Below are 21,191 nucleotides of genomic sequence, written 5' to 3'. Positions count from 1 at the left end.
GAGGAAAGCTTAGTAAAGACAATTCGCTTTGGTTGTGTATAGTTAGGTTTCCGAGATTTCCGAAAATTTAATAACCAGTTTAATTAAAAATAGGAGCAGAAAGGAAAACCCGGGCAACGCCGAGTGCTTTCAGCTAGTAAACCTATAAAAAAGCCTATTACTGTTAATTGTTGAGAGTATATACCAGTCATGTCACGCTCGGTCACTGGTGGCAGCTGCCACAGGTTTGTCACGATCTCGGGCCCAGGGCCTCTCGTGGTCCGAGCTGCTAGCACAGTGCTTTGGCAGGCGGATACGTAAGAACTTGAAGTCCAAGAAAAGACTGCGTATAAATCCATAGACATGATCCGCGCTGAATCCCCTACTTCTTTATAAGAAAATATAGGGACATCATTTTATTTTTACTAACATTTCTAGTATTAACCTGGCTATACCTTTGGATTAACGGTCGAGAACCGGAAACACCGTTTGCTACCCCTTTCCATAACAGGAGTTCGATGATACTGGCGTAAAATACAAACAAATCACTTTACTAGGTATAAGAGGGAAGAAAAGTAGTTCGTCCATTTACGTAAACTAGGAAATATCGCGATTTTGAGTTTGATCATTTTCATTGGGTTTTTGTTTAATCAAAATACAGTACTATATTAACAATAATTCTTTTTACTCAAGAATTCAGATATCCATTCGGACGTATTCACTATGCAATGTATATTGTACTGTCTACAGCACATTAGCGTACAGTATAGAGAATGAAGTTACATTGAAAAATAATCATAATATGTATATTTAAACATTTTTTATTTTATTTTAGTTGGTTATTTAACGACGCTGTATCAACTACTAGGTTATTTAGCGTCGATGAGATTGATGATAGCGAAATGATATTTGGCGAGATGAGGCCGAGGATTCGCCATAGATTACCTTGCATTCACATTACGGTTGGGAAAAACCTCGGAAAAAACCCAACCAGGTAATCAGCCCAAGCGGGAATCGAACCCGCGCCCGAACGCAACTTCAGACTGGCAGGCAAGCGCCTTAACCGACTGAGCCACGCCGGTGGCTATATATATTTAAACATATTTTTGAAAACGGTGGCCGTTCATTTCGATACAGGCTTCAGTTCCTTTTTTGCATTTTATCGCACTATAGACTATTGTATCTAATTCCAAGTAGCAGTTTCGTCCTTCGTACTAGTAACTCATGTTGAAATAATTCTGTACCTACTCTATAAGAGAGTATCTTACCTACTGTAAATTCAATCTTCACTTCTGCCCGATCAGAAAAGATAAAATTACTCAGACATGCTATCTACTGTCCGTCCAATTGGTTTTGTCGCAGGGTCGTAGAAAGGAGGGAAATCACGTGACCGTTAATTACTTCACGAGGCCCTTTTATTTAAGTTATTTTAAACAGTTTTATAATATTACCTAGACGTCCAATTTCTAACAGAAATTAATGTTTTCAGAAAAGAGGTAAGACAGCCCAACTACTAGACTTTACAGAGGGACGAGTAGAAGCGGGTGGGAGAAACCGAGATGCGACATAGGCAAACGGACGACAGTGCCTGTGCGAAAATATGATTCAATATTGAAAGCTCTTTCATCACTAGAAAACGCGAACATATTTCTGGAACGTACTATACTCACTAACTCAGTACTGCTTGACTGCATGTACGCGGCCTTGGTTCTGTGTGGAGAACGGTTGGAAGTTTACTAGTAGAGGGGATGGGAGTGAAGTACATTAAAAAAAAACTCAGGTACAATAAAAATTGAAGTAAAAATAAAACGATGTCCCTGTACAATACAAAACAATATTACGAGGTGAAGCACTAGGCGGACTTCGGAGGATTTGATGGAGAAGAACGAGTTGCTCTGTAAAATGCCTAACAGTGGATAAATGTGCTGTGACATGCTGCAATTATTTGTCTAACAAGTTAAATGCTATTTACTGTAGTTGCACAGTTTTAAAGAACATGGAATTTGCTGACAGTACATGCAAGCCTATTTACTGTTGTACAATCCTAAAGGAAACTAAAAATATTTTTCGTAGAATCATAGTTAATAGGCTATATTAAAAAGTAGAATAGGTAATATTAATGACCAAGACCTGCATTTCGATGACCAAAGGAAATATAGAATTTATAATTAAATTGATACTAAAATTTGAAGGAAATGACCAACAATTCAAGAAAGTGATATAAATAAACTCTAATTATTCCGTAAGGTACACATTTTTTATTATAATTACTTATTATATATTCTATTAATGTTTATTATGGATTCCCCGCTATGTGTCGTATTTTCCGGGGTATAATTCTCACTTTTCTTTTAAAATAGGTCTGAAAAGCATGGTGCATCTTATGTGTGGATACTAACTTTGTGAATGGGTGTAAGCTTCTAAGAAAACTAAGATAATAACCTGTCGGTTAGCGCTCTGTTCTTAAAGTGTTTTTTCTTAATGTTTACGTAGAACATGGAGGTGTGTAGAGTTGATGCTGTAAGAGCAAGTTATGAACTAGCGCGCATGGTTGTCGCAAGACACGGAACGTATTCAGACTGTCAATTTATTAAGCACTGCATTTTAATAGCAGTAAGGCATGTATTTCCCAGTGAACCTTCGAAGTTCGAGACCATAAGCTTATCGCTAAATAAGGTAGCTAATCGTGCACAAGAAATTTCCCTGGTCTTACATTCGCACACGGCAATGTGATCGGCCACAGAACACTGAACGCAGGTAAGATTGAACTGTCCGCTTTACGTCATCTGCCTCGAGTCTGGTGCCGTGCTCTGTGTATGTTTATAGTCGCATTGAGTTTGACATGACTGGTATAGACGACAGATTGCATCAGATTAATTATCTCACCGAGGGAATTAGGCTATTCATATGCTGTTGTACTGTTTATTTTATACAAGGATTCCAATCTCCAGCGCCACAACACTACCGGCCTGCTGCTAGTCCTTCCGTAACCAGACCTCCTTTATCCGTGAAGTAGCCTACGCTTATACAGACTGTTCTTTTATTTTATTATTAAACTACAGGATTAAGAGTGTAATTAAATGCTACAAAGTTTATTCTTTAAAGTACAACAAATGTTGAACATGTCCATCCGCTCGTCAATAAGCTTCAATGAACTGTCAAAGATTACTCTCAGTTCTTATGAAATGCTATGAAGAATAATGTTATATGGGCGCTCATGCAACTGGTGAGGTGTTTCCGAACTCAAATTACGATTATTTTGGAATTTACATGTCTCGATAAATGCAAGCACTCTTTGTCGGTAAAAAATTTCAGTTACGGATTCACAAACCCATCGTGTGCTGTACAGTCTGCAGAAACCAATAACAAAACTAAATTTGAGCATTACTATAAGGATTATTCAGTCTTTGATGCACTACAATCTTTGTTTTAGTTGGTTATTTAACGACGCCGTATCAACTACTAGGTTATTTAGCGTCGATGAGATTGGTGATAGCGAGATGATATTTGGCGAGATGAGGCCGAGGATTCGCCATACATTACCTTGCATTCACATTACGGTTGGGGAAAACCTCGGAAAAAATCCAACCAGGTAATCAGCCCAAGCGGGGATCGAACCCGCGCTCGAACGCAACTTCAGACCGGCAGGCAAGCGCCTTAACCGACTGAGCCACGCCGGTGGCTACTGCAATCTTACACGGTAACATTTTCAGTAATTTTGTTGCTGTATGTGCGGATTCATGTGAAGTTGCACACAATGCTACTATGTGAGAGATTTTCTATAACTTCTTTTTGATGTTTCAATTTCATCCAATTTCTCTTCTTTTAAAACAGCCCTCTTATATGATTTCTAGTAGCTCAACACCGAACTGGCAACAAAATCTCTATAAAATTAATTTGCTTCAAAATTTTACGCCAATACATTTTATTACAAATTTAAATCGACACTGTGAATTCCAGCTACACTTAGGCTAGAAAAGTTATTAACTAATAATGGAATAACATGGGCTTTTCCACACTGTGCTTCTCGTTTTTAAGCCTATCTCGACTGTGGTAATATGTGTACCCATACAGCTGACCCGGGTTTAACAAACTTTGCCCCCAAATATCCTTTCACACAAAAATAATTAGTCCCCAACAAGAACATAAATTAAGTCCCAACTATTCAGCTAGAAACTTTTCATTTACCATTTTAAACATAAATTCTTCAACAAGAACAAAAATTAAGACCCAGCCGTCCAGGTAGAAATACTTTTCTTCCCATTTTAAATAGATTTATTATAGTCGACATTGTTGTTGCCGATATGGTTAAATTGTTAAAATAATAGGAAGTCATTATCACTTAGAGAGCTGTTTAAAAGCTACAACTCTAATAAAATCATATTTTCTTATGACATTAAATTGTTTTATACATCATAATTTCGTGTAAAATAAATGCTTATTTATCATGTGTTTTCTTTCTGTCTCTGCTAAGTTTAGTTCTCATTGAAATGTGTCACACTGAACCTACTTTAAAACTCCAATTATCTCAATGGTGATCACTGATTTAGCTGAAATGTGGATGTGGGGAGCAAAACAAACCGCTAAGATTAGAAGAAAAACTTTTGTAATTATTTGTAGTTTGGGCGGATTTTTCTCAGAATTCGACCTACATAACCGGAGAAAAAGAGCTGTTTTTATCAATGTAATTTTCTAGCACGTAGTGCCAAAGATTTTCAAACTTGTATATCATTTGGCATCTTTCAAATAAAGCAGTCTGCAAAAGTGTTACCCATTTCTTCTGCATTTAACAGTGGTAATCCAAAAAAGCTTTTCAGGAAGTTTCTAATTTTAGAATAATTTTCTTGGTAGGGCTTATTTAAATACAGCTCTTGAATTTACTTCCACCAGTTCTGAGTTAGATGTAAACGACATACTTTAGTTACAGCTTTGGACCAAGCGCATGACACGACGACATGGTTACCGTAACATATCTTGGAGTGCACAGAGCAATAAAAACTCGTACCCTTCTTCTTGTATCGTGATTTAACACTTCTGGTTAACTACGTCTGATTTGGGTACGTGAACAACTTCTGGTTGGGGCCGAATTCATTTCATCTTTCTTCCTAACCACCTCTGAAATGAAGTAACTTAAATACGTAAACAACTGCCGGTTGGGATCGAATTCATTTATTCCTTCATCCTAACCACCTCTGAAATGAATTAACTTAAATACGTAAACAACTGCCGGTTGAGATCGAATTCATTTATTCTTTCTTCCTAACCACCTCTGAAATGAAGCAATTTAAATACGTAAACAACTGCCGGTTGAGATCGAATTCACTTATTATTTCCTCCTAACCATATCTGAAATGGAGTAACTTAAATACGCAAACAACTGCCGGTTGAGAATGCATTCATTTTTCCTTTCTTCCTAACCACCTCCGAAATGGAGTAACTTAAATACGCAAACAGCTGTCGGTTGGGATCGAATTCATTTATTCTTTCTTCCTAACCGTATATGAAATGGAGTAACTTAAATACGTAAACAACTGCCGGTTGAGATCGAATTCATTTATCCTTTCTTCCTAACCACCTCTGAAATGAAGTAACTTAAATAAGTAAACAACTGCCGGTTGGAATCGAATTCATTTATACTTTCTTCCTAACCACCTCTGAAATGAAGTAACTTAAATACGTAAACAACTGCCGGTTTGAATCGAATTCATTTATCCTTTCTCCCTAACCTCCTCTGAAATGAAGTAACTTAAACACGCAAACAACTGCCGGTTGAGATCGAATTCATTTATTCTTTCTTCCTAACCATGTCTGAAATCGAGTAACTTAAATACGCAAACAACTGCCGGTTGGGATCGAATTCATTTATTCTTTCATCCTAACCACATCTGAAATGAAGTAACTTAAATACGTATACAACTGCCGGTTAGGAACGAATTCATTTAACCTAACTTCTTTACCACCTCTGAAATGAAGTAACTTAAATACGTAAACAACTGCCGGTTGGAATCGAATTCATTTATCCTTTCTTCCTAATCACCTCTGAAATGAAGTAACTTAAATACGTAAACAACTGCCGGTTGGGATCGAATTCATTTATCCTTTCTCCCTAACCTCCTCCGAAATGAAGTAACTTAAATACGTAAACAACTGCCGGTTGGAATCGAATTCATTTATCCTTTCTTCCTAACCACCTCTGAAATGAAGTAACTTAAATACGTAAACAACTGCCGGTTGGAATCGAATTCATTTATCCTTTCTTCCTAACCACCTCTGAAATGAAGTAACTTAAATACGTAAACAACTGCCGGTTGGAATCGAATTCATTTATCCTTTCTCTCTAACCTCCTCTGAAATGAAGTAACTTAAATACGTAAACAACTGCCGGTTGGAATCGAATTCATTTATCCTTTCTTCCTAACCACCTCTGAAATGAAGTAACTTAAATACGTAAACAACTGCCGGTTGGAATCGAATTCATTTATCCTTGCTTCCTAACCACATCTGAAATGAAGTAATTTAAATACGTAAACAACTGCTGGTTGGGAACGAATTCATTTATCCTTTCTTCCTAACCATCTCTAAAAAGAAAGTAACTTAAATACGTAAACAACTGCCGGTTGGGATCGAATTCATTTATCCTTTCTTCCTGATCACCTCTGATGGGGCCAAATTCGTTATAGTCAGCTGATCGCGTCCTGAGACTCTTGCGATAGTACAGCATCAATTCGATCGCTCCAGTAACGGGAATAATGCGTGGACTTCGGCTACAGAGTTTCGAGGATAGTGGGGGCACTCGAAATTAGAAATCTTGTACATTTGTGTATTGTTCCGAATATTCGCATAGGTATTGCAAGGTGGAAATGATTGTCAGATGGCAAGATAGTGAATAGTGACTCTCAACACACGTGCAGTTTGACAGTTGTTGTGGTTGTCTTTCATAAATACATGCAGAACATGTAAACTTAATCTTTTCTAATATTTCTAAAAATCGTATTTTTATATCTGTTTTGTGATTCCCAGCAGAATGTGCAAATGTCGACGATAAATATACATACGATTGCAGTCGATATGAGAAATACATAGTAGTATACATTTTATTTATTCTCTAATTTGTTTCGCATGCATATGAGAATGTTATACACAGCCAATCAATCATTTCATAGCAAAACCGTATGAGGAATAGGTTAGAAGCTCAATTTAGTGAGTGTAATATCTTTCCACACATTCTTTGATAGGATATTTCGAAAACAGTGCTGTTTAAATGGGTGTATACAATTTATAAGCGATTTCGTGAAGACACTCCTGACTTTAAGCATCTTTCATAATGTAAATATGATTATTATTAACTTTAGATTTAGTTTTTTTTTTGTATTTCTTATTTTTTCTTATTTGTAACAATAGCACTAGTGGAAATAGGGCTAAATTATTTTGAAATTGCATTAATAATAATAATAATAATAATAATAATAATAATAATAATAACAATAATACTAATAATAACAATAACAATACTACTACTACTACTACTACTACTACTACTACTAATAATAATAATAATAATAATAATAATAATAATAATGTATTTCACAAATAATTTAAACTAATAGACTAACCTTTTCTACAAATATATTTTGCGAATTTTAATGTTAATGCAGAGAATTTTTAATATAGTGAGCTCTAAAGAAAGAAACGTTAAAATTGTTAATTTGTAGTTTATTAATTTGACACAACTTACTATAATAAGGTAGGTAGGCTTATGTACAATTTCGAATTACCTATTTATGTAATTTTAGAAATGTCAATAAATATTAGGATATTCAAAAGAACAAAATGTTTGTTACTTTCATGGAGAAGAGAGGTGAAGGGCCTCATTAATATGATTCTTATAGTACGTCTCTGAAATTTGAAAAGGGAGAGGACAAACATGTTTTTATTTTTTTTTTTCTGTTGTGTGTGTTTACCTTGAGATAGTTGTCCCTCGTGTCGCCATAGCCTGGCTCAACTTCATACACGTCATTAAGGCAGTCCAGTGTGGCTCTCGAGATGTGGACTCGACTGAAACAATATTCGTTTATTGCTTATTGTTGTCAAGTGCCTTCAGAAATACAAAGCTGTGCCAGTCGAGTGCCTCATCGCACACCTCTGCTTCTGAGGATTTTCTAAACACGAAATTTATTGACATAACGATATGGTAATTACAAAGCTGCCCTCACGTCGCTTTCTGGGGCAGATTTGTTATTTAGTTAGAACGATTTTAAACATGTAAATGTACGTAATGGATTTTTGTTCAAAGCATGTTCATATACTGCATTTGATTTCTATTGGATCAAAATCCAATATCTTTATTTTAAAAAGTTTGTTAGAGATTTAATTATTATATTTACACTTTGAATTTGTCCAAAACATTTATAAAATATATTTCGATAAAATGTTTGCTCACTTCACAAGTATTCATTACATCTTTCTTTGAAATTGTATTAACCCATTAATGCCAATGGCAGGTTTTCCTACCAATCAAGTTTTAAATTTTTACAATGTATAAATAAATTATTTTGTTATGAATACTGCAACAATGGATTCTAAGATATATTCCGCATGGTATTTTCGAATTTTAATAACATTAGTTAATTGAGTGCATCGGTACATTGGTTCGAAGTCACGGTTCAACTTCTCTTCAAAAGATGGCTTGCAACGCGGGAGAAAGTGTGCAAGTAGTACACATTTTTAAAGTAACAAATGATACCTGATTATGAAAATACATAGTCAATAAACCATGCTACCTGAATAATTTGTGACTGACATCATTTCATAATTTATAACATAACTTACTTTATTGTAGCCTAAACTTTGATGGCAGGTTTTCCTACCACTGGGATATAACGTAGTCATTTATATTACACCTATACTGATTTGAATATTTTTGCAGTTCACGGTTGTACACTGTCAATGAAATATGTGATATGTTGCAAATACGGCGTAATAAGAATCGCAGACGACTGAATGTAGCAATTCTTCCTCCACGGGAGCAACCTGAGTCCGAAACAAATGAGGACTCTCTCATTTACCTTGGCGTATGCTGCAGAGTGACGCCCAATTTGACTCTGATTCTGATAACGAAAGTAATGCACCACCACTACCACTACCGCCGCCGCCGCCACCACCACCACCACCACCACCACCACCACCACCACCACCACCACCACCACCACCACCACGCTCATAGACTTGATCTTGGACCAAAATAGGATCTACTGTATCCAGAAAAATCTATCTACTCATTCTACTGACTCTACAACAAAAGATAATATTTTAGTTTTTCTCGGCATTCTTTTGATTTCTGGTTATAATAAACTTCCACACTGGCGACTTTATTGGAGTAGGCTGCATTATCATTTTTACATAGTATTTTGATTCCTGATTCAATGAGGTGGAATACGTTTGTCGATATGAGACGACTGCATTTTGCTGATAATATGGCAATTTCAAATGATCGCTAAGTTAGACTAATTTTCGATACACTAAATAAGTCATTCAAAGTCTGTGACATTCCAGAACACCTGAATATTGATGAAACAATTGTCCCATATTGTAGCAGACATGGAACCAAACAGTTCATTTGAGCGAAACCAATAAGGTTTGGTTTCAAACTCTGGTCCCTTTGTACTGCATGCGGAGCATGTGACAATAGTACGAACCTACGAACTTCAGGGAAAGGACAGGTGTTGTTTTTGGACTTCTAAAGAAGACTGATATCCAAAAGGGCAGTCATGTATTTTTTGATAACTATTTCACGTCCATTGATCTTATGCATGACCTAGGTGCTGAGGACATTGGAGCAACAGGAACAATCCGCAACAGGGTGCATAAGGCTCCTCCTACAAATAAACTTAAAATTCCAAAGAAAGAGAGAGGAGCTATGGAGACTGTTGTTGCAGATGATGTAATTTTAGTGAAATGGAATGACAATAGTGTAGTTACAGTCGCCAGAAATGTTGGTAAAACGACTTGGATTTGAAAAGCTAAACATTGGATTTCCAAGACAAAGAGGACGATTCAAATAAGCCAATAACATTCAGTTCCACTGCATAATAGATATATGGGTAATGTGCATTCCAATGATCAATATGTAGCAACTTACAGAAATGGTGGTGGACCCTGTTTGCATGGAGTCTAAATGCGTGGAGGCTTTATCGCACCCCGGGATATCACTACTAACTGTCTAACAGCAATGCAATCCGCAACTCCTAGTCCAGTACGGGAAACCTAGAAATTCTCCTCGCTCAGCACTTCAAATTCGAGAAATTCCTTATGATAATGTTCGTTTCGACAGGATTGATCACTGGATCATCCGTAGTGAACATTCTAATGCACGATGCAAGCAGTGTGGACATCGTACAACATTCGTACGTGAAAAATGTAATGTACCACTGCATCCAGAATGCCAGAAAATCTATCACACTGAAAAATGAGCAGCACATTGTAAAATGTATTGTTTTTTAAATATATTTTTTCCTATGTAAACAATTATTTCAACACCTGTAGCCTTTGTGCGATGTATAAATTATGTGAAAGAAGTGAAAAGTACATAACATGTATGATTTGCAAACATATTTCGAGGTTTTGAATATGATAACTTAATAAGTATATTTTTTATGTCTTTATTTCCCAGTGGCAGGATTTCCTACCACTTCAATAATAGACCTATAAAAGCCTAATAATGTCCGGATTTTTTGGAAAAATATTCAGATGTTCATTTCGTATCATTGCGATGGTAGAATATGAATATAAGTTCTAAAATCTACAAAAAAACGTTCTGGGCATTAATGGGTTAATTTTATCGCACTTCCCTGAACTATTTCATTACACAAAAATAAATACAGAGTTGTTATGGCTTGGTTTACCGACCTACGGCATGTGGATCGGCCAGTGTTCTGCTCCCAGATTCCCCTTGACGTTAAAGTGCCCATCATGCGTGTTGTGCAATTGTGCGGTTGTTATGAGTGTAGTTTAGTTTTAGAAACCGCATAGAATGACAACTATTTGACTCTTAAAAGAAAGAGCGTTTGTGTGCAAGACATGTTGTAAATATTCGCTCGCCAGGTCTCTACGGACAAAAATAAATATGATTTTTTTTTAATCTGCCAATGCGTTACTTTAATTTTAAAACGTTTACCGGTATTAGATAATACATATTTATACGATATATTCCACTTGTGTAGGAGAAGTGGATCTACATTTTCATATTCTATTACAAGGAAATTATCGTCTATCTCTATTATAAGGTAAGTGTGTTGCAGTTTAATTGCGTTGTTACAGTACTAAATCTGGCGCCCGCAACCGCAATCCTCGCCGAGGACCCCGAGCGCCGGTACATCGGTAAACCAAACCGATATCAACTCTATAGATATTGCTCACCAAAAGTGCAAATACCAAGTAATATAGTAATTAATTAATCATACTATAAACATAACTATGACCGGAAAAAAATCAAAGTTGGTTGCAACTGGTGAAACTTTGTGCACACATCAACACTGTTTATTTTGTATTCGGCTTTGGATAGCCTGTTTTCTGTTCTGAACATGTTGAAGGCATATTATAACGGTACGTAAAAATACTCGCAATTTTTCCAATAGCCATTTCGCACGAGCTTTTGTTAAAAAAATCCAAAGTAATGTAAATTCACTTTCAATGTACAAAATTAAATTATCTTGAATAATTAAATATATATATTTACACAATCTTAAGATATTTGAATAAAATTTGTATTTTGTCTTCAATCAATTATTATTAGCCGTAACAGTAACTAGAATACAAATGATATGTAGACCATCTCCTTTCTGTCTCTGTCTTCCTTTAGAATTATCTGCTGTCGGTAGGACTGGTGGAAGCGAGATGATATTTTGATGAGTCCGAGGATTCGCCATGGGATTATCTGACATTCGCCTCGCAGTTGGGACAATCTCGGAAAACCAACTCAGGCAATGAGCCCAAACGAGATTCGAATGGAAGCCCGAGTGCAGTCTCGGAGTATAAGTCTCGCTCGCTAAGCCGGTAGCTTGTCGCTTGTTAAAGAAGTTTATTATGGCATCTATTCTTGTTGAAAGTTACACATGAAGAAATTTTATATATGATGTTCTGTGTCAATATATAAAATACATCGCTCTCGTCATTTGAGTATTTCATATAGCACTTGTTTATTTTTGCTATTGACTTGGATATATCCAAAAGCTTTGTATAATTTTCTCTACCAGCACTGCTTACTACGTATTACAGAAACATTCAATTATTGTCATAGTATACACAGGATGTATCGTAACAAGTGAGACCCACGTCATCACCGGGTGGGAGACAAAGAGAAAACTCTGAGTTATCGTTCAGGTTGTTTACCCTTACAGGAAATGCTCAAATGACCACCCGCGGCTTCAATGCAAGCATGCAGTCATCGTCATGTAGGATTATGCATTCTTCCAAACGTAAACACTATTACACCATCATTAAAATAAGCAGAGAAAGGTTATTTTAATTGACAGACATTCGATAATTAATAATGAGATATAGAAATAAGGAGAAGACTAGCAGATTACTAAGCTAGTGATGGATGTACATTACTGAAGTGAGCAACCATTTCGCAAGTCTTCTGCTAGTTTTTCAAGTGTCAAAATTTATATATTCGTAATTCAATTGTGAGAGTTATAATTATGAATAGGAAAAGAACAATAGATATGTTTCAGTTCTTACCCTGGAATGCCACCCGACTCCATGTGGTTGGCCAATGTGACATCATAGGACCAAACATCGAACTGCCACTTGCGGAGACCAAGAACACCGCACAGAACAGAGCCCGAATGAATCCCTATACGCATATCAAGGTCAACCTGTAACACACACACAAACCCACAAAATAATAATAATGCATAAAAAAACAACAATAAAATTTCATTAGCAAATAATGAACACTACTATGTTAATTCTCTGTTAAGAACACAAAATAAAGCAAAGCTGACGCAGGGAGGAGAGATGGAAAGAGCAATGAGATGGTTGGAATATCAGGAAAAAAAGAGAGAATCAAGCGCTTAAATAATAGCGTGAAAGAAGATGAGGGAAAAGGATGAAGAAGAAATTAAGAGCGGATCAACGCGAAAGAAGGAAGTGAAGTGAGAAAGAAACAAAGGAAACGAAGAAAGAGCACAACGAAAAGAAAGCACTGATTTCATAGTTCTAAATCGCCATAAGATTATAATAGCAAATCCAAGAAATTACCATCCAATATACACAGTGGGTAAAAAAAAGTACACAATTTAAACGTTTCTTATTTCAGTTACTAAAAATTGCATTTCAATGCTTCTTTCAATAGAAATGTTCCCCGTCCTTGTAGATTTGAAAAGTACCGTAATATTTAGTTATTCAAAATTTATTACGCATGATTTTTTATTTTTCTGAGGCAGTGCAAAATCACAGGCAGGCCTTGAGGCTAATGCGTAAGTCGTAAGTTCACATGTACACTAGAAATCCAAAAACATATGGTTCACAGATAAAAAATACTATCGAGCTTCATAAAACACTAAAGTTTCAAGAAACACTAAGAATGACAGAGTTTCTTTCTACTATACCTAAAAAAAAATATTATACATGTGAGTTTATTCTGCGAAAGATTACATTTCTCAAATTCTGCAATGGTTTTAGCGGTAGTTCCAATGTAGGAACAACTAAATTAGCCTACTTTTCACTGAAAAGGGAATAAAGTTCAATGCATAATCATACTGTGAAGATGTTCTATTTCAGATGTATCCAGAAACAGAAGACGCCATGACAAATTATTGCTTTATGTAAGATGGGGCGCCAGCTCATTGGGCAAATTGCACAGTGGAATATCTGCAGATGAACTGTGCTGATTTCCTAGCACCATGTTAAATAGCCACTTTCTAATCCAAATCTTAATTCTATGGTCTATTTTGTGTGTAGTCAACTGCAAAAGGCAGTTCACTATGAGGCAAGAATTTTCATGAACATTTCAAACGAAGTCTTATTGAATGTAGGAACCAGATTCATCAAAGACAAATACCTGCTGTTAATGAACAATGAGAAAGATGCCTGCAAATATTGTTCAGACAAATTGTGATCACATAGAACGTAATTTTAAATTTTGTTCATTTCAAAGTTAATTACTTTTAAATTAACCAATTCTTGTATTCTGAAGCAGTAAATTGTCTCTAAAATTGATTTTGTTTGCATCACGTTATATTAAGCTCTCTGAGATTATATGAGTGTCAAATCAATGTATATGTCCTACTAATCTAGGAAGTCTGCTCTTTTCAACAGTACATTATCAAGAAATGTTGTTTTTGACCCACTGTGTACTCGTATATATTAATACAAAATGTACGAATATGCACAATACCCCTACCAATACAAATGCCGACATTTTTACATTTTCTACTTCATTATAGGTAGGTACCTGTGTTTTGTGTCGTACGTATTGTATAGCCTTGATCATGTGGAGTCCCATTTCAACGCAACAATGAGCGTGGTCTCCACGGGCTCTAGGCAAGCCGGACACACAATAGTAACAGTCGCCCAGCAACTTGATACGAAGGCAATGGTTCTCCTGCAGGCACAGAATATTTAATCAAATTTCACAATTTACATGTCAATTTGTGCAAGAAATTATTTCATATCCTGCTGTATGTCGAAACACTGAATAGAGGGAATTAAATAATTCATGCTGGATTTCAATTTTGAAAGTGAGCTTCTATAATAATAATAATAATAATAATAATAATAATAATAATAATAATAATAATAATAATAATAATAATAATAATAATAATAATAATTTATTTGTTTACTAACATTTAATGTGCTGTACATCAGCCAGGGGCCAATAACAGTTCAGCACATGACAATATAGTTACAAGAACATTAACAATGATAGAAATTATAGAAAAGTACATAGGAATAATTATAAAAAAATGACAATTTGAATTATAATAAATGAAAATGAAAGATGGAATCTTATAGATAAATATAATAAAAATGATAAAAGAGATAACAAGAATAGTCTAATAATGCAATACATATCTAAACGAAAGACATAAATTAATAACAACTGACATAAAGCTCAAAAAAGTATGTGCTACGCCTTAAATGGATTCAAGTTGAATCCATGCAAATTGGGTTATTTTATACATCTGGAGACAAGAGAGAGAGATTTAGAATTTCTATTGTAAAAAATTTTATGAAATCTTAAACCCTTAGCAGGAATACAAAGACTGATATTGCTTAGGAAGGATTCACAATCAATATCACCCTTAATGACTTTACAAAAAAATTAATAATCAAGATCTTGACGTCTGGCAAATAAACTACAGCAATTAAAATATTTGCAGTTAATCTCATATTTATAATCAACGGAATTAGGTAAAAATCTATAAGAATACAAGGAAATAAATGAATAAATAAATAAATAAATAAATAAATAGAATATAAAAAAATGTAGTGATACGTGGAAGCATGCAATACAACACTTGTCATAACAGTAAGTTAGTTTGACAACTCGTCATAAGATAATTTTCTAACTTGGATTTGAAAGATTTCAAGGTTCGGCAGCCCTTGACTTCAGGCGGCAGAGAGTTCCAGTGACGAGAGATAGCAAGAGTGAAAGAGAGGAATGCAGGAGTGATGTGTGGAATGGGATTCTAGCTTGTTATCGCGTTGTGATCGAGTATTAATATTATGATAGCGAGAGAGAGTATGGAAAGGGCGAATAATTAAGAGGAGGATGAAGTGTGCATAATTAGATATAAGAGATAAAGCGAGTGCTGATTTCTCCTCTCATGTAACCTAAGCCATGATACTTCTCGAAAGATGGTGAGATATGATTATAGTGTCGAACATTTCAAATGAAGCGAACGCACGCGTTATCAACACGCTGTAGTTTCTGGGAGGAATCAATCCTGAGAACACTGAACAAAAAGTGTGAATAATCGAAATGAGGTAGAATGAATGTCTGTTCCAGCGTCTCTTTTAATTAAGAGGGATAATGATACAATATTTTTAGTGAATGGAGAATAGAGAATGCCTTCTTACATGTTTTAATAATTATGTATATCCCAATTGAGATTAGATTCGAAATGAACTCCGAGGTCTTTTTTACTGTCGAGCTAAACGGGATATTTGTTTTTTATTGATGGAATATTCAGGTCGTTGACATCAGGAATTAATCTACGGTTCGCCAACAGAATAGCCTGTGATTTACATGCGTTAGATTAAGTCCAAATTGTTGAGACCAGGAAGAGATAGAGTCTAGATCTTCATTAAGACTATTAATGCTGACACACAGTGCATCAAGACGGATGAAATATATAATTGAACGTCGTCTGCATATATTTGATATCTACAGTGCTTCAATGGTTTAGAAATTCCGTTTATATAAATAAAGGATAGCAAGGAGCCTAATACTGAACCCTGAGGAACTCCTGTGTTTACAGTCCACCCGGATGAGAAACGATTATTAGATATGACATGCTGCTGGCGTCCAGTAATGTAGGAGTGCATCCAGGTGGTAACACTAGCGTTTGTAGTTTAGTCAATAGTAGCTCGAATCCATAGAATTTGGCAAAATGTAACAGAATTGAAATTAGAAATAATATTAACAATGATGGTAACCTAAAATATAAGAAGTACAATTAGGCAACACTTGTATCTATAAGAATTTCAACATCGCAATCAAAATTGTAAATATCTTGTTCTCATAAATTATGTAACTAATTATTGTAATATTTTATGTAAAGCATGTAGTATTACTCCAATGTAATGGAGCATGCTGATATACAAAAAAAAAAAAAAAAAAAATAGTAGATCGAAGTGAGTTCACTAAGAGACACGGTGAGTGAAGGTTGTGTGCGTAGCAGACAAGCATCTGACCAGTGTTATAGTGAAACTTTCATTTACTTTTGTTTACATCACTACGTGATACTAACTTTGTTTTTTTTTGTCTACTTAAGTCTATTATTTAAAATTATTAACATTAATAATATAACCAACGGGAACAGTTTTATAGTGTTATACTGTAAACATGTCAACATATAAACGTGTCAACACAATGAAAATCAACTTCGACCCTGCAGCAACAAGACCCGCAGCATTAGAAATTCACCACTGGCTTGTAAACTATATTGGTTTGAACATCGATCAAGTGGACACGGTACAACTTAATAGCAGAGAACGAGCAATTTATGTCAAGGTAATGTCTCCTGTTATATATGAAAATTTGTTACATAAATATCAACAACCCCAAGACTTTAGATATGAATCGGGCGAAATAACCAAAGTTACAATATCGGCGGCAGACACATATGCGATAACAGTACGATGTTTTAATCTCCCACCAGAAGTACCTAACTCTATACTTACAGGAGTTCTTAGTAAATATGGAAAAGTGCTTGACATCAAAAATGAAAAATGGAGTACACAATATCTATTACCAGTTAATAACGGAATCAAAGCAGTTAGAATGGAAATTAAAGATAATATTCCTGCCACTCTGAACATTGCCATTATCAGGTATCCCTCTCATACCCAGGACAAGTTCAGACATGCTTCATTTGTCATGAATCAACCCATTTAAAAGAGCAATGTCCGAAACAACGCACTAGACTCCCCATACAACCCCGACATACTAAACTACTCATGAGTGACATCCTTCAATCACACTTAACTTCCCAGAGTAAAGAAGACACAGATAATATAAACATCTCACAAGAGACACACGCAATGGAAGCTGAAAACAGTACGACTAAGAGAAAACACACCGCGGAACTGGACTTATAAGAAGAGACGGAATCAGGCTCGGAAGGAGAGAGAGAATCTGACGTATCACCAGTTAAAGACAAGATTAAACGTAAACAACATGACAACAAAGAAATTGTTTTGTTGACGATCGACCCACCAACGGGAAGATCAGCATACAAGTCGAACATCAATGGCAATAATCATCCTGTAACGTCGAATGACAAGTCAATGGAAAAAATGGACACACTTTCATCATCAGGAATGATTCAAGAATCTACTCAGAATGACTTACAGCTAGAAACACATGAAGGAAAAGAACGTGCAAAGCAACAAGAACAATTGATTCCGGAATATAAGGTACTGTCTAAAGACGAAAAAGATAAAACAAAATGTCGACCACATCCTTATCAAGGGTCGAGTAAAAACTACAAAGCTGAAAAAAAGGATATTTTGACGCATGGTTCAACCAGTCTTATACCATAAACAACAAGCAGGCTCATGTCACATGATTGTAATGTTCTTTAAGTTCAGTCTCGTATATATTCCATTAATGGCGATATTATTAAGAACTATCGCCACCATCAATGTCAATTGTATCAGAGAAAAACACAAACAGATTATGTTACGAGACTTTTTAGTACACAGTGATATCGATATTTTACTATTACAGGAGGTAAATACTGATAACCTTAGCTCCCCAATTTTAATTATGTTGTAAACATTGGCGAACACCAACGAGGAACCGCAATAGTTCATAGGAACGGAATCCATATTTCTACACAAGAATTGCATCCCAGTGGTAGAATAACATCAATCACAGCTGACGATACATTGATAATAAATACATACTTACCATCTGGAACAAATAAAAGGCAAGAAAGAGAGAATTTCATTAGAACCGAACTACCGTATTTTTTCCGTCATAGGTACCATAAGTTAATTTTCGGCGGAGACTTTAATTGTGTACTCAGTGCAAAAGATCAATCCGGAAATTATAATTTTTCGCCAGCGTTAGATTCTATATTCACAAGACTTCATTTAAAAGATGCTTGGGAGCAGAAACATCCTTCTCAAACCAATTACACATTTCATCGTCAAAATATGGCTTCTAGAATTGACCGTTTTTACCTCACACAAGGAATGATACAATCCGTACGTCATATTTCTGTCCTTCCAATCCCGTTCTCTGATCACGATAGTGTTATCATGAAATTAACCACTGACAGAGCGTTACCGTTATATGGTAAAGGATATTGGAAATTAAATTCTGCGCTCTTGAATGATGAAAATACAAGACGACAATTTCAGGAAGAACTGTATCAATTAAAACGTCGACAAGAAGTTAACAAAATTAAATTAACAAAAGGTGATATGTGGCAACAACTTATAAAACCCAAGATACAATCCTTTTTTAAATCTGTAGGATATATGAACGCAAAAAACAGAAAAAATTCTCTTAACTTTTATTATAGTGTACTACAGGATTTGCATGCAAAACAATCTCAGGGAGAATGTGTCTACGCAGAAATGCAAGAAATTAAACACAAACTCTGTGCAATTCAAAAGAACGTGATGGAAGGTACGGCAATCCGAGCAAGACAATTATCAATGGCTGCAGAAGAAAGAAGTGCCCTATATCATATAGTAAAAGAAAAGCAACGAGGACAAATGCATTACATCACTAATTTAAAGAACAGCAATGGAGACGACTTAAAAACAACAAAACAGTGTTTGAATGAAGCCAGGAACTATTACACACATCTGTACCAGAGGACTCCAACATCTGAAGAAGCTAGTAATTTTCTACTTCAGGGTGTAAAACATCACATCAATTTAGATCAACACGATGCCATGGCACGACGAATAACTCTGCAAGAAATTGAGAGCGCATTAAAGCAAACAACAAGTAACACTGCTCCAGGTCCAGATGGGTTAACGTATAATTTTTATAAATCCTATTGGCAGTATGTTAAAGATTCATTGTTAGAAGCATTCAATGAAATTTACATTGAACATAAGATTCCCTTAGGTTTCACCGATGGTATCATAGTCCTAATTCCCAAACGATCTCCCAAGACCATTACAGATTTTCGTCCCATCTCTTTACTAAATACAGACTATAAACTTTTAATGAAAGTCATGGCCAATCGCTTAAAAGAAGTTTTACCCGACATCATTAAAATTGGGCAGACGTGTGGCATTCCTGGACGAAATATTTTCGAAAATTTGGCAACAGTACGTAAGGCTATTATGCACTACCATATTCATCCTAACGAACAAGCAGCTCTGATTTCTTTGGATCTCGAAAAATCCTTTGACAACATCGACCATCAGTATATGTATCGAGTCCTGGAACATTTCAATATTCCCGTAGTAATGCTAGACACAATTCGGGCTTTGTATGAAACAGCGCACTCAAAGATATCTGTTAATGGATATCTTACGACCCCAGTGAAAATAGAGAAAGGTATTCGACAAGGCTGCCCCTTATCAACTATACTTTTCGCTATTATTATAGAACCTTGTATTAGATCAATATATGATTATGTTTCAAGCATTAGTACCAACAAGAATCTACACACCGTACGAGCTTATGCTGATGACATCTCTTTTCTCATTCAAGATCCGAACCATATACATCCAATTAAAAAAATTTTGTCTTACCACATGGAAGCTTCAGGAGCAAAAATAAATTATTTAAAATCTTCCTTACTCCCTCTTGGTAAATGGCCCGTGGAAGCATCACTTATAAATATACCTACCCAAGAACAAATTAAAATTTTAGGCATTGTTTTCACACGCAGTCTTGAAGAAACACTAGAAATAAACTGGTCTAAGATTGTGGGTAAAGTAAAGGGCATTATGTTGCAACAATTAAGTAGAAATTTAAATATCATACAAAGAATTTGGCATATAAATGCCATAGCCCTTGCAAAAATTTGGTACACAGCTAGAATTTTACCATTACCTGAAAAATCTGCCCAACAGATTGAACGAGCGGTAGGAGTTGAGACGGTTCCTCGTATAGGATAAGGAGATTTTCATTAGATTAGTATTTCGTGTTAATATTCTCATATGGATAGTAAGAAGCATGGACGTGTAAGTTAGTTTCAAAATCTGAGACGGAAGTAACAGGTGGACAGGAAGACCGAAAGGGAAGCCAGGCTGACAGGAAACATGTGTCCAGGCGTGGAGTTGACTGATGAGGGAATGTATGGACTTTGCCTGCGGGTGGTCAGTAAGATGACGCCAAGCCAGGTTCCAAAAGAGATGATCTGGTATATGTCAGAGAATAGGACGCCGGAAGTAGGGGGATGTTCTAGTTAACGAACAATTTTTGAAGAACGCGTCTTAAGTGACGTAAGTGTAATCATGGCCAATCAGGATTCTTAATAGAGACACGTGATATATAGATAGGAGGG

General features: G+C 35.6%; 1 protein-coding gene across 5 annotated transcripts in view; it reads right to left on the bottom strand.

The window, feature by feature from the left end:
• The window catches only part of Ac78C (adenylyl cyclase 78C), a 665,405-nt gene that overhangs the window by 67,144 nt on the left and 577,070 nt on the right, over positions 1-21,191 (bottom strand). For all 5 annotated transcript variants that reach the window (XM_069833500.1, XM_069833501.1, XM_069833502.1 and 2 more), the window contains exons 9-11: positions 14,435-14,584; positions 12,718-12,854; positions 7,941-8,034 (exon numbers count right to left, since the gene is read on the bottom strand). In XM_069833500.1, coding sequence (XP_069689601.1) covers positions 7,941-8,034; positions 12,718-12,854; positions 14,435-14,584 — 381 coding nt within the window. The remainder of the gene's footprint in view (positions 1-7,940; positions 8,035-12,717; positions 12,855-14,434; positions 14,585-21,191) is intronic.

Source organism: Periplaneta americana, chromosome 8, assembly GCF_040183065.1.
Source record: "Periplaneta americana isolate PAMFEO1 chromosome 8, P.americana_PAMFEO1_priV1, whole genome shotgun sequence".
Lineage (NCBI taxonomy): Eukaryota > Metazoa > Arthropoda > Insecta > Blattodea > Blattidae > Periplaneta > Periplaneta americana.
This window is presented reverse-complemented; position numbering and strand designations above follow the sequence as displayed.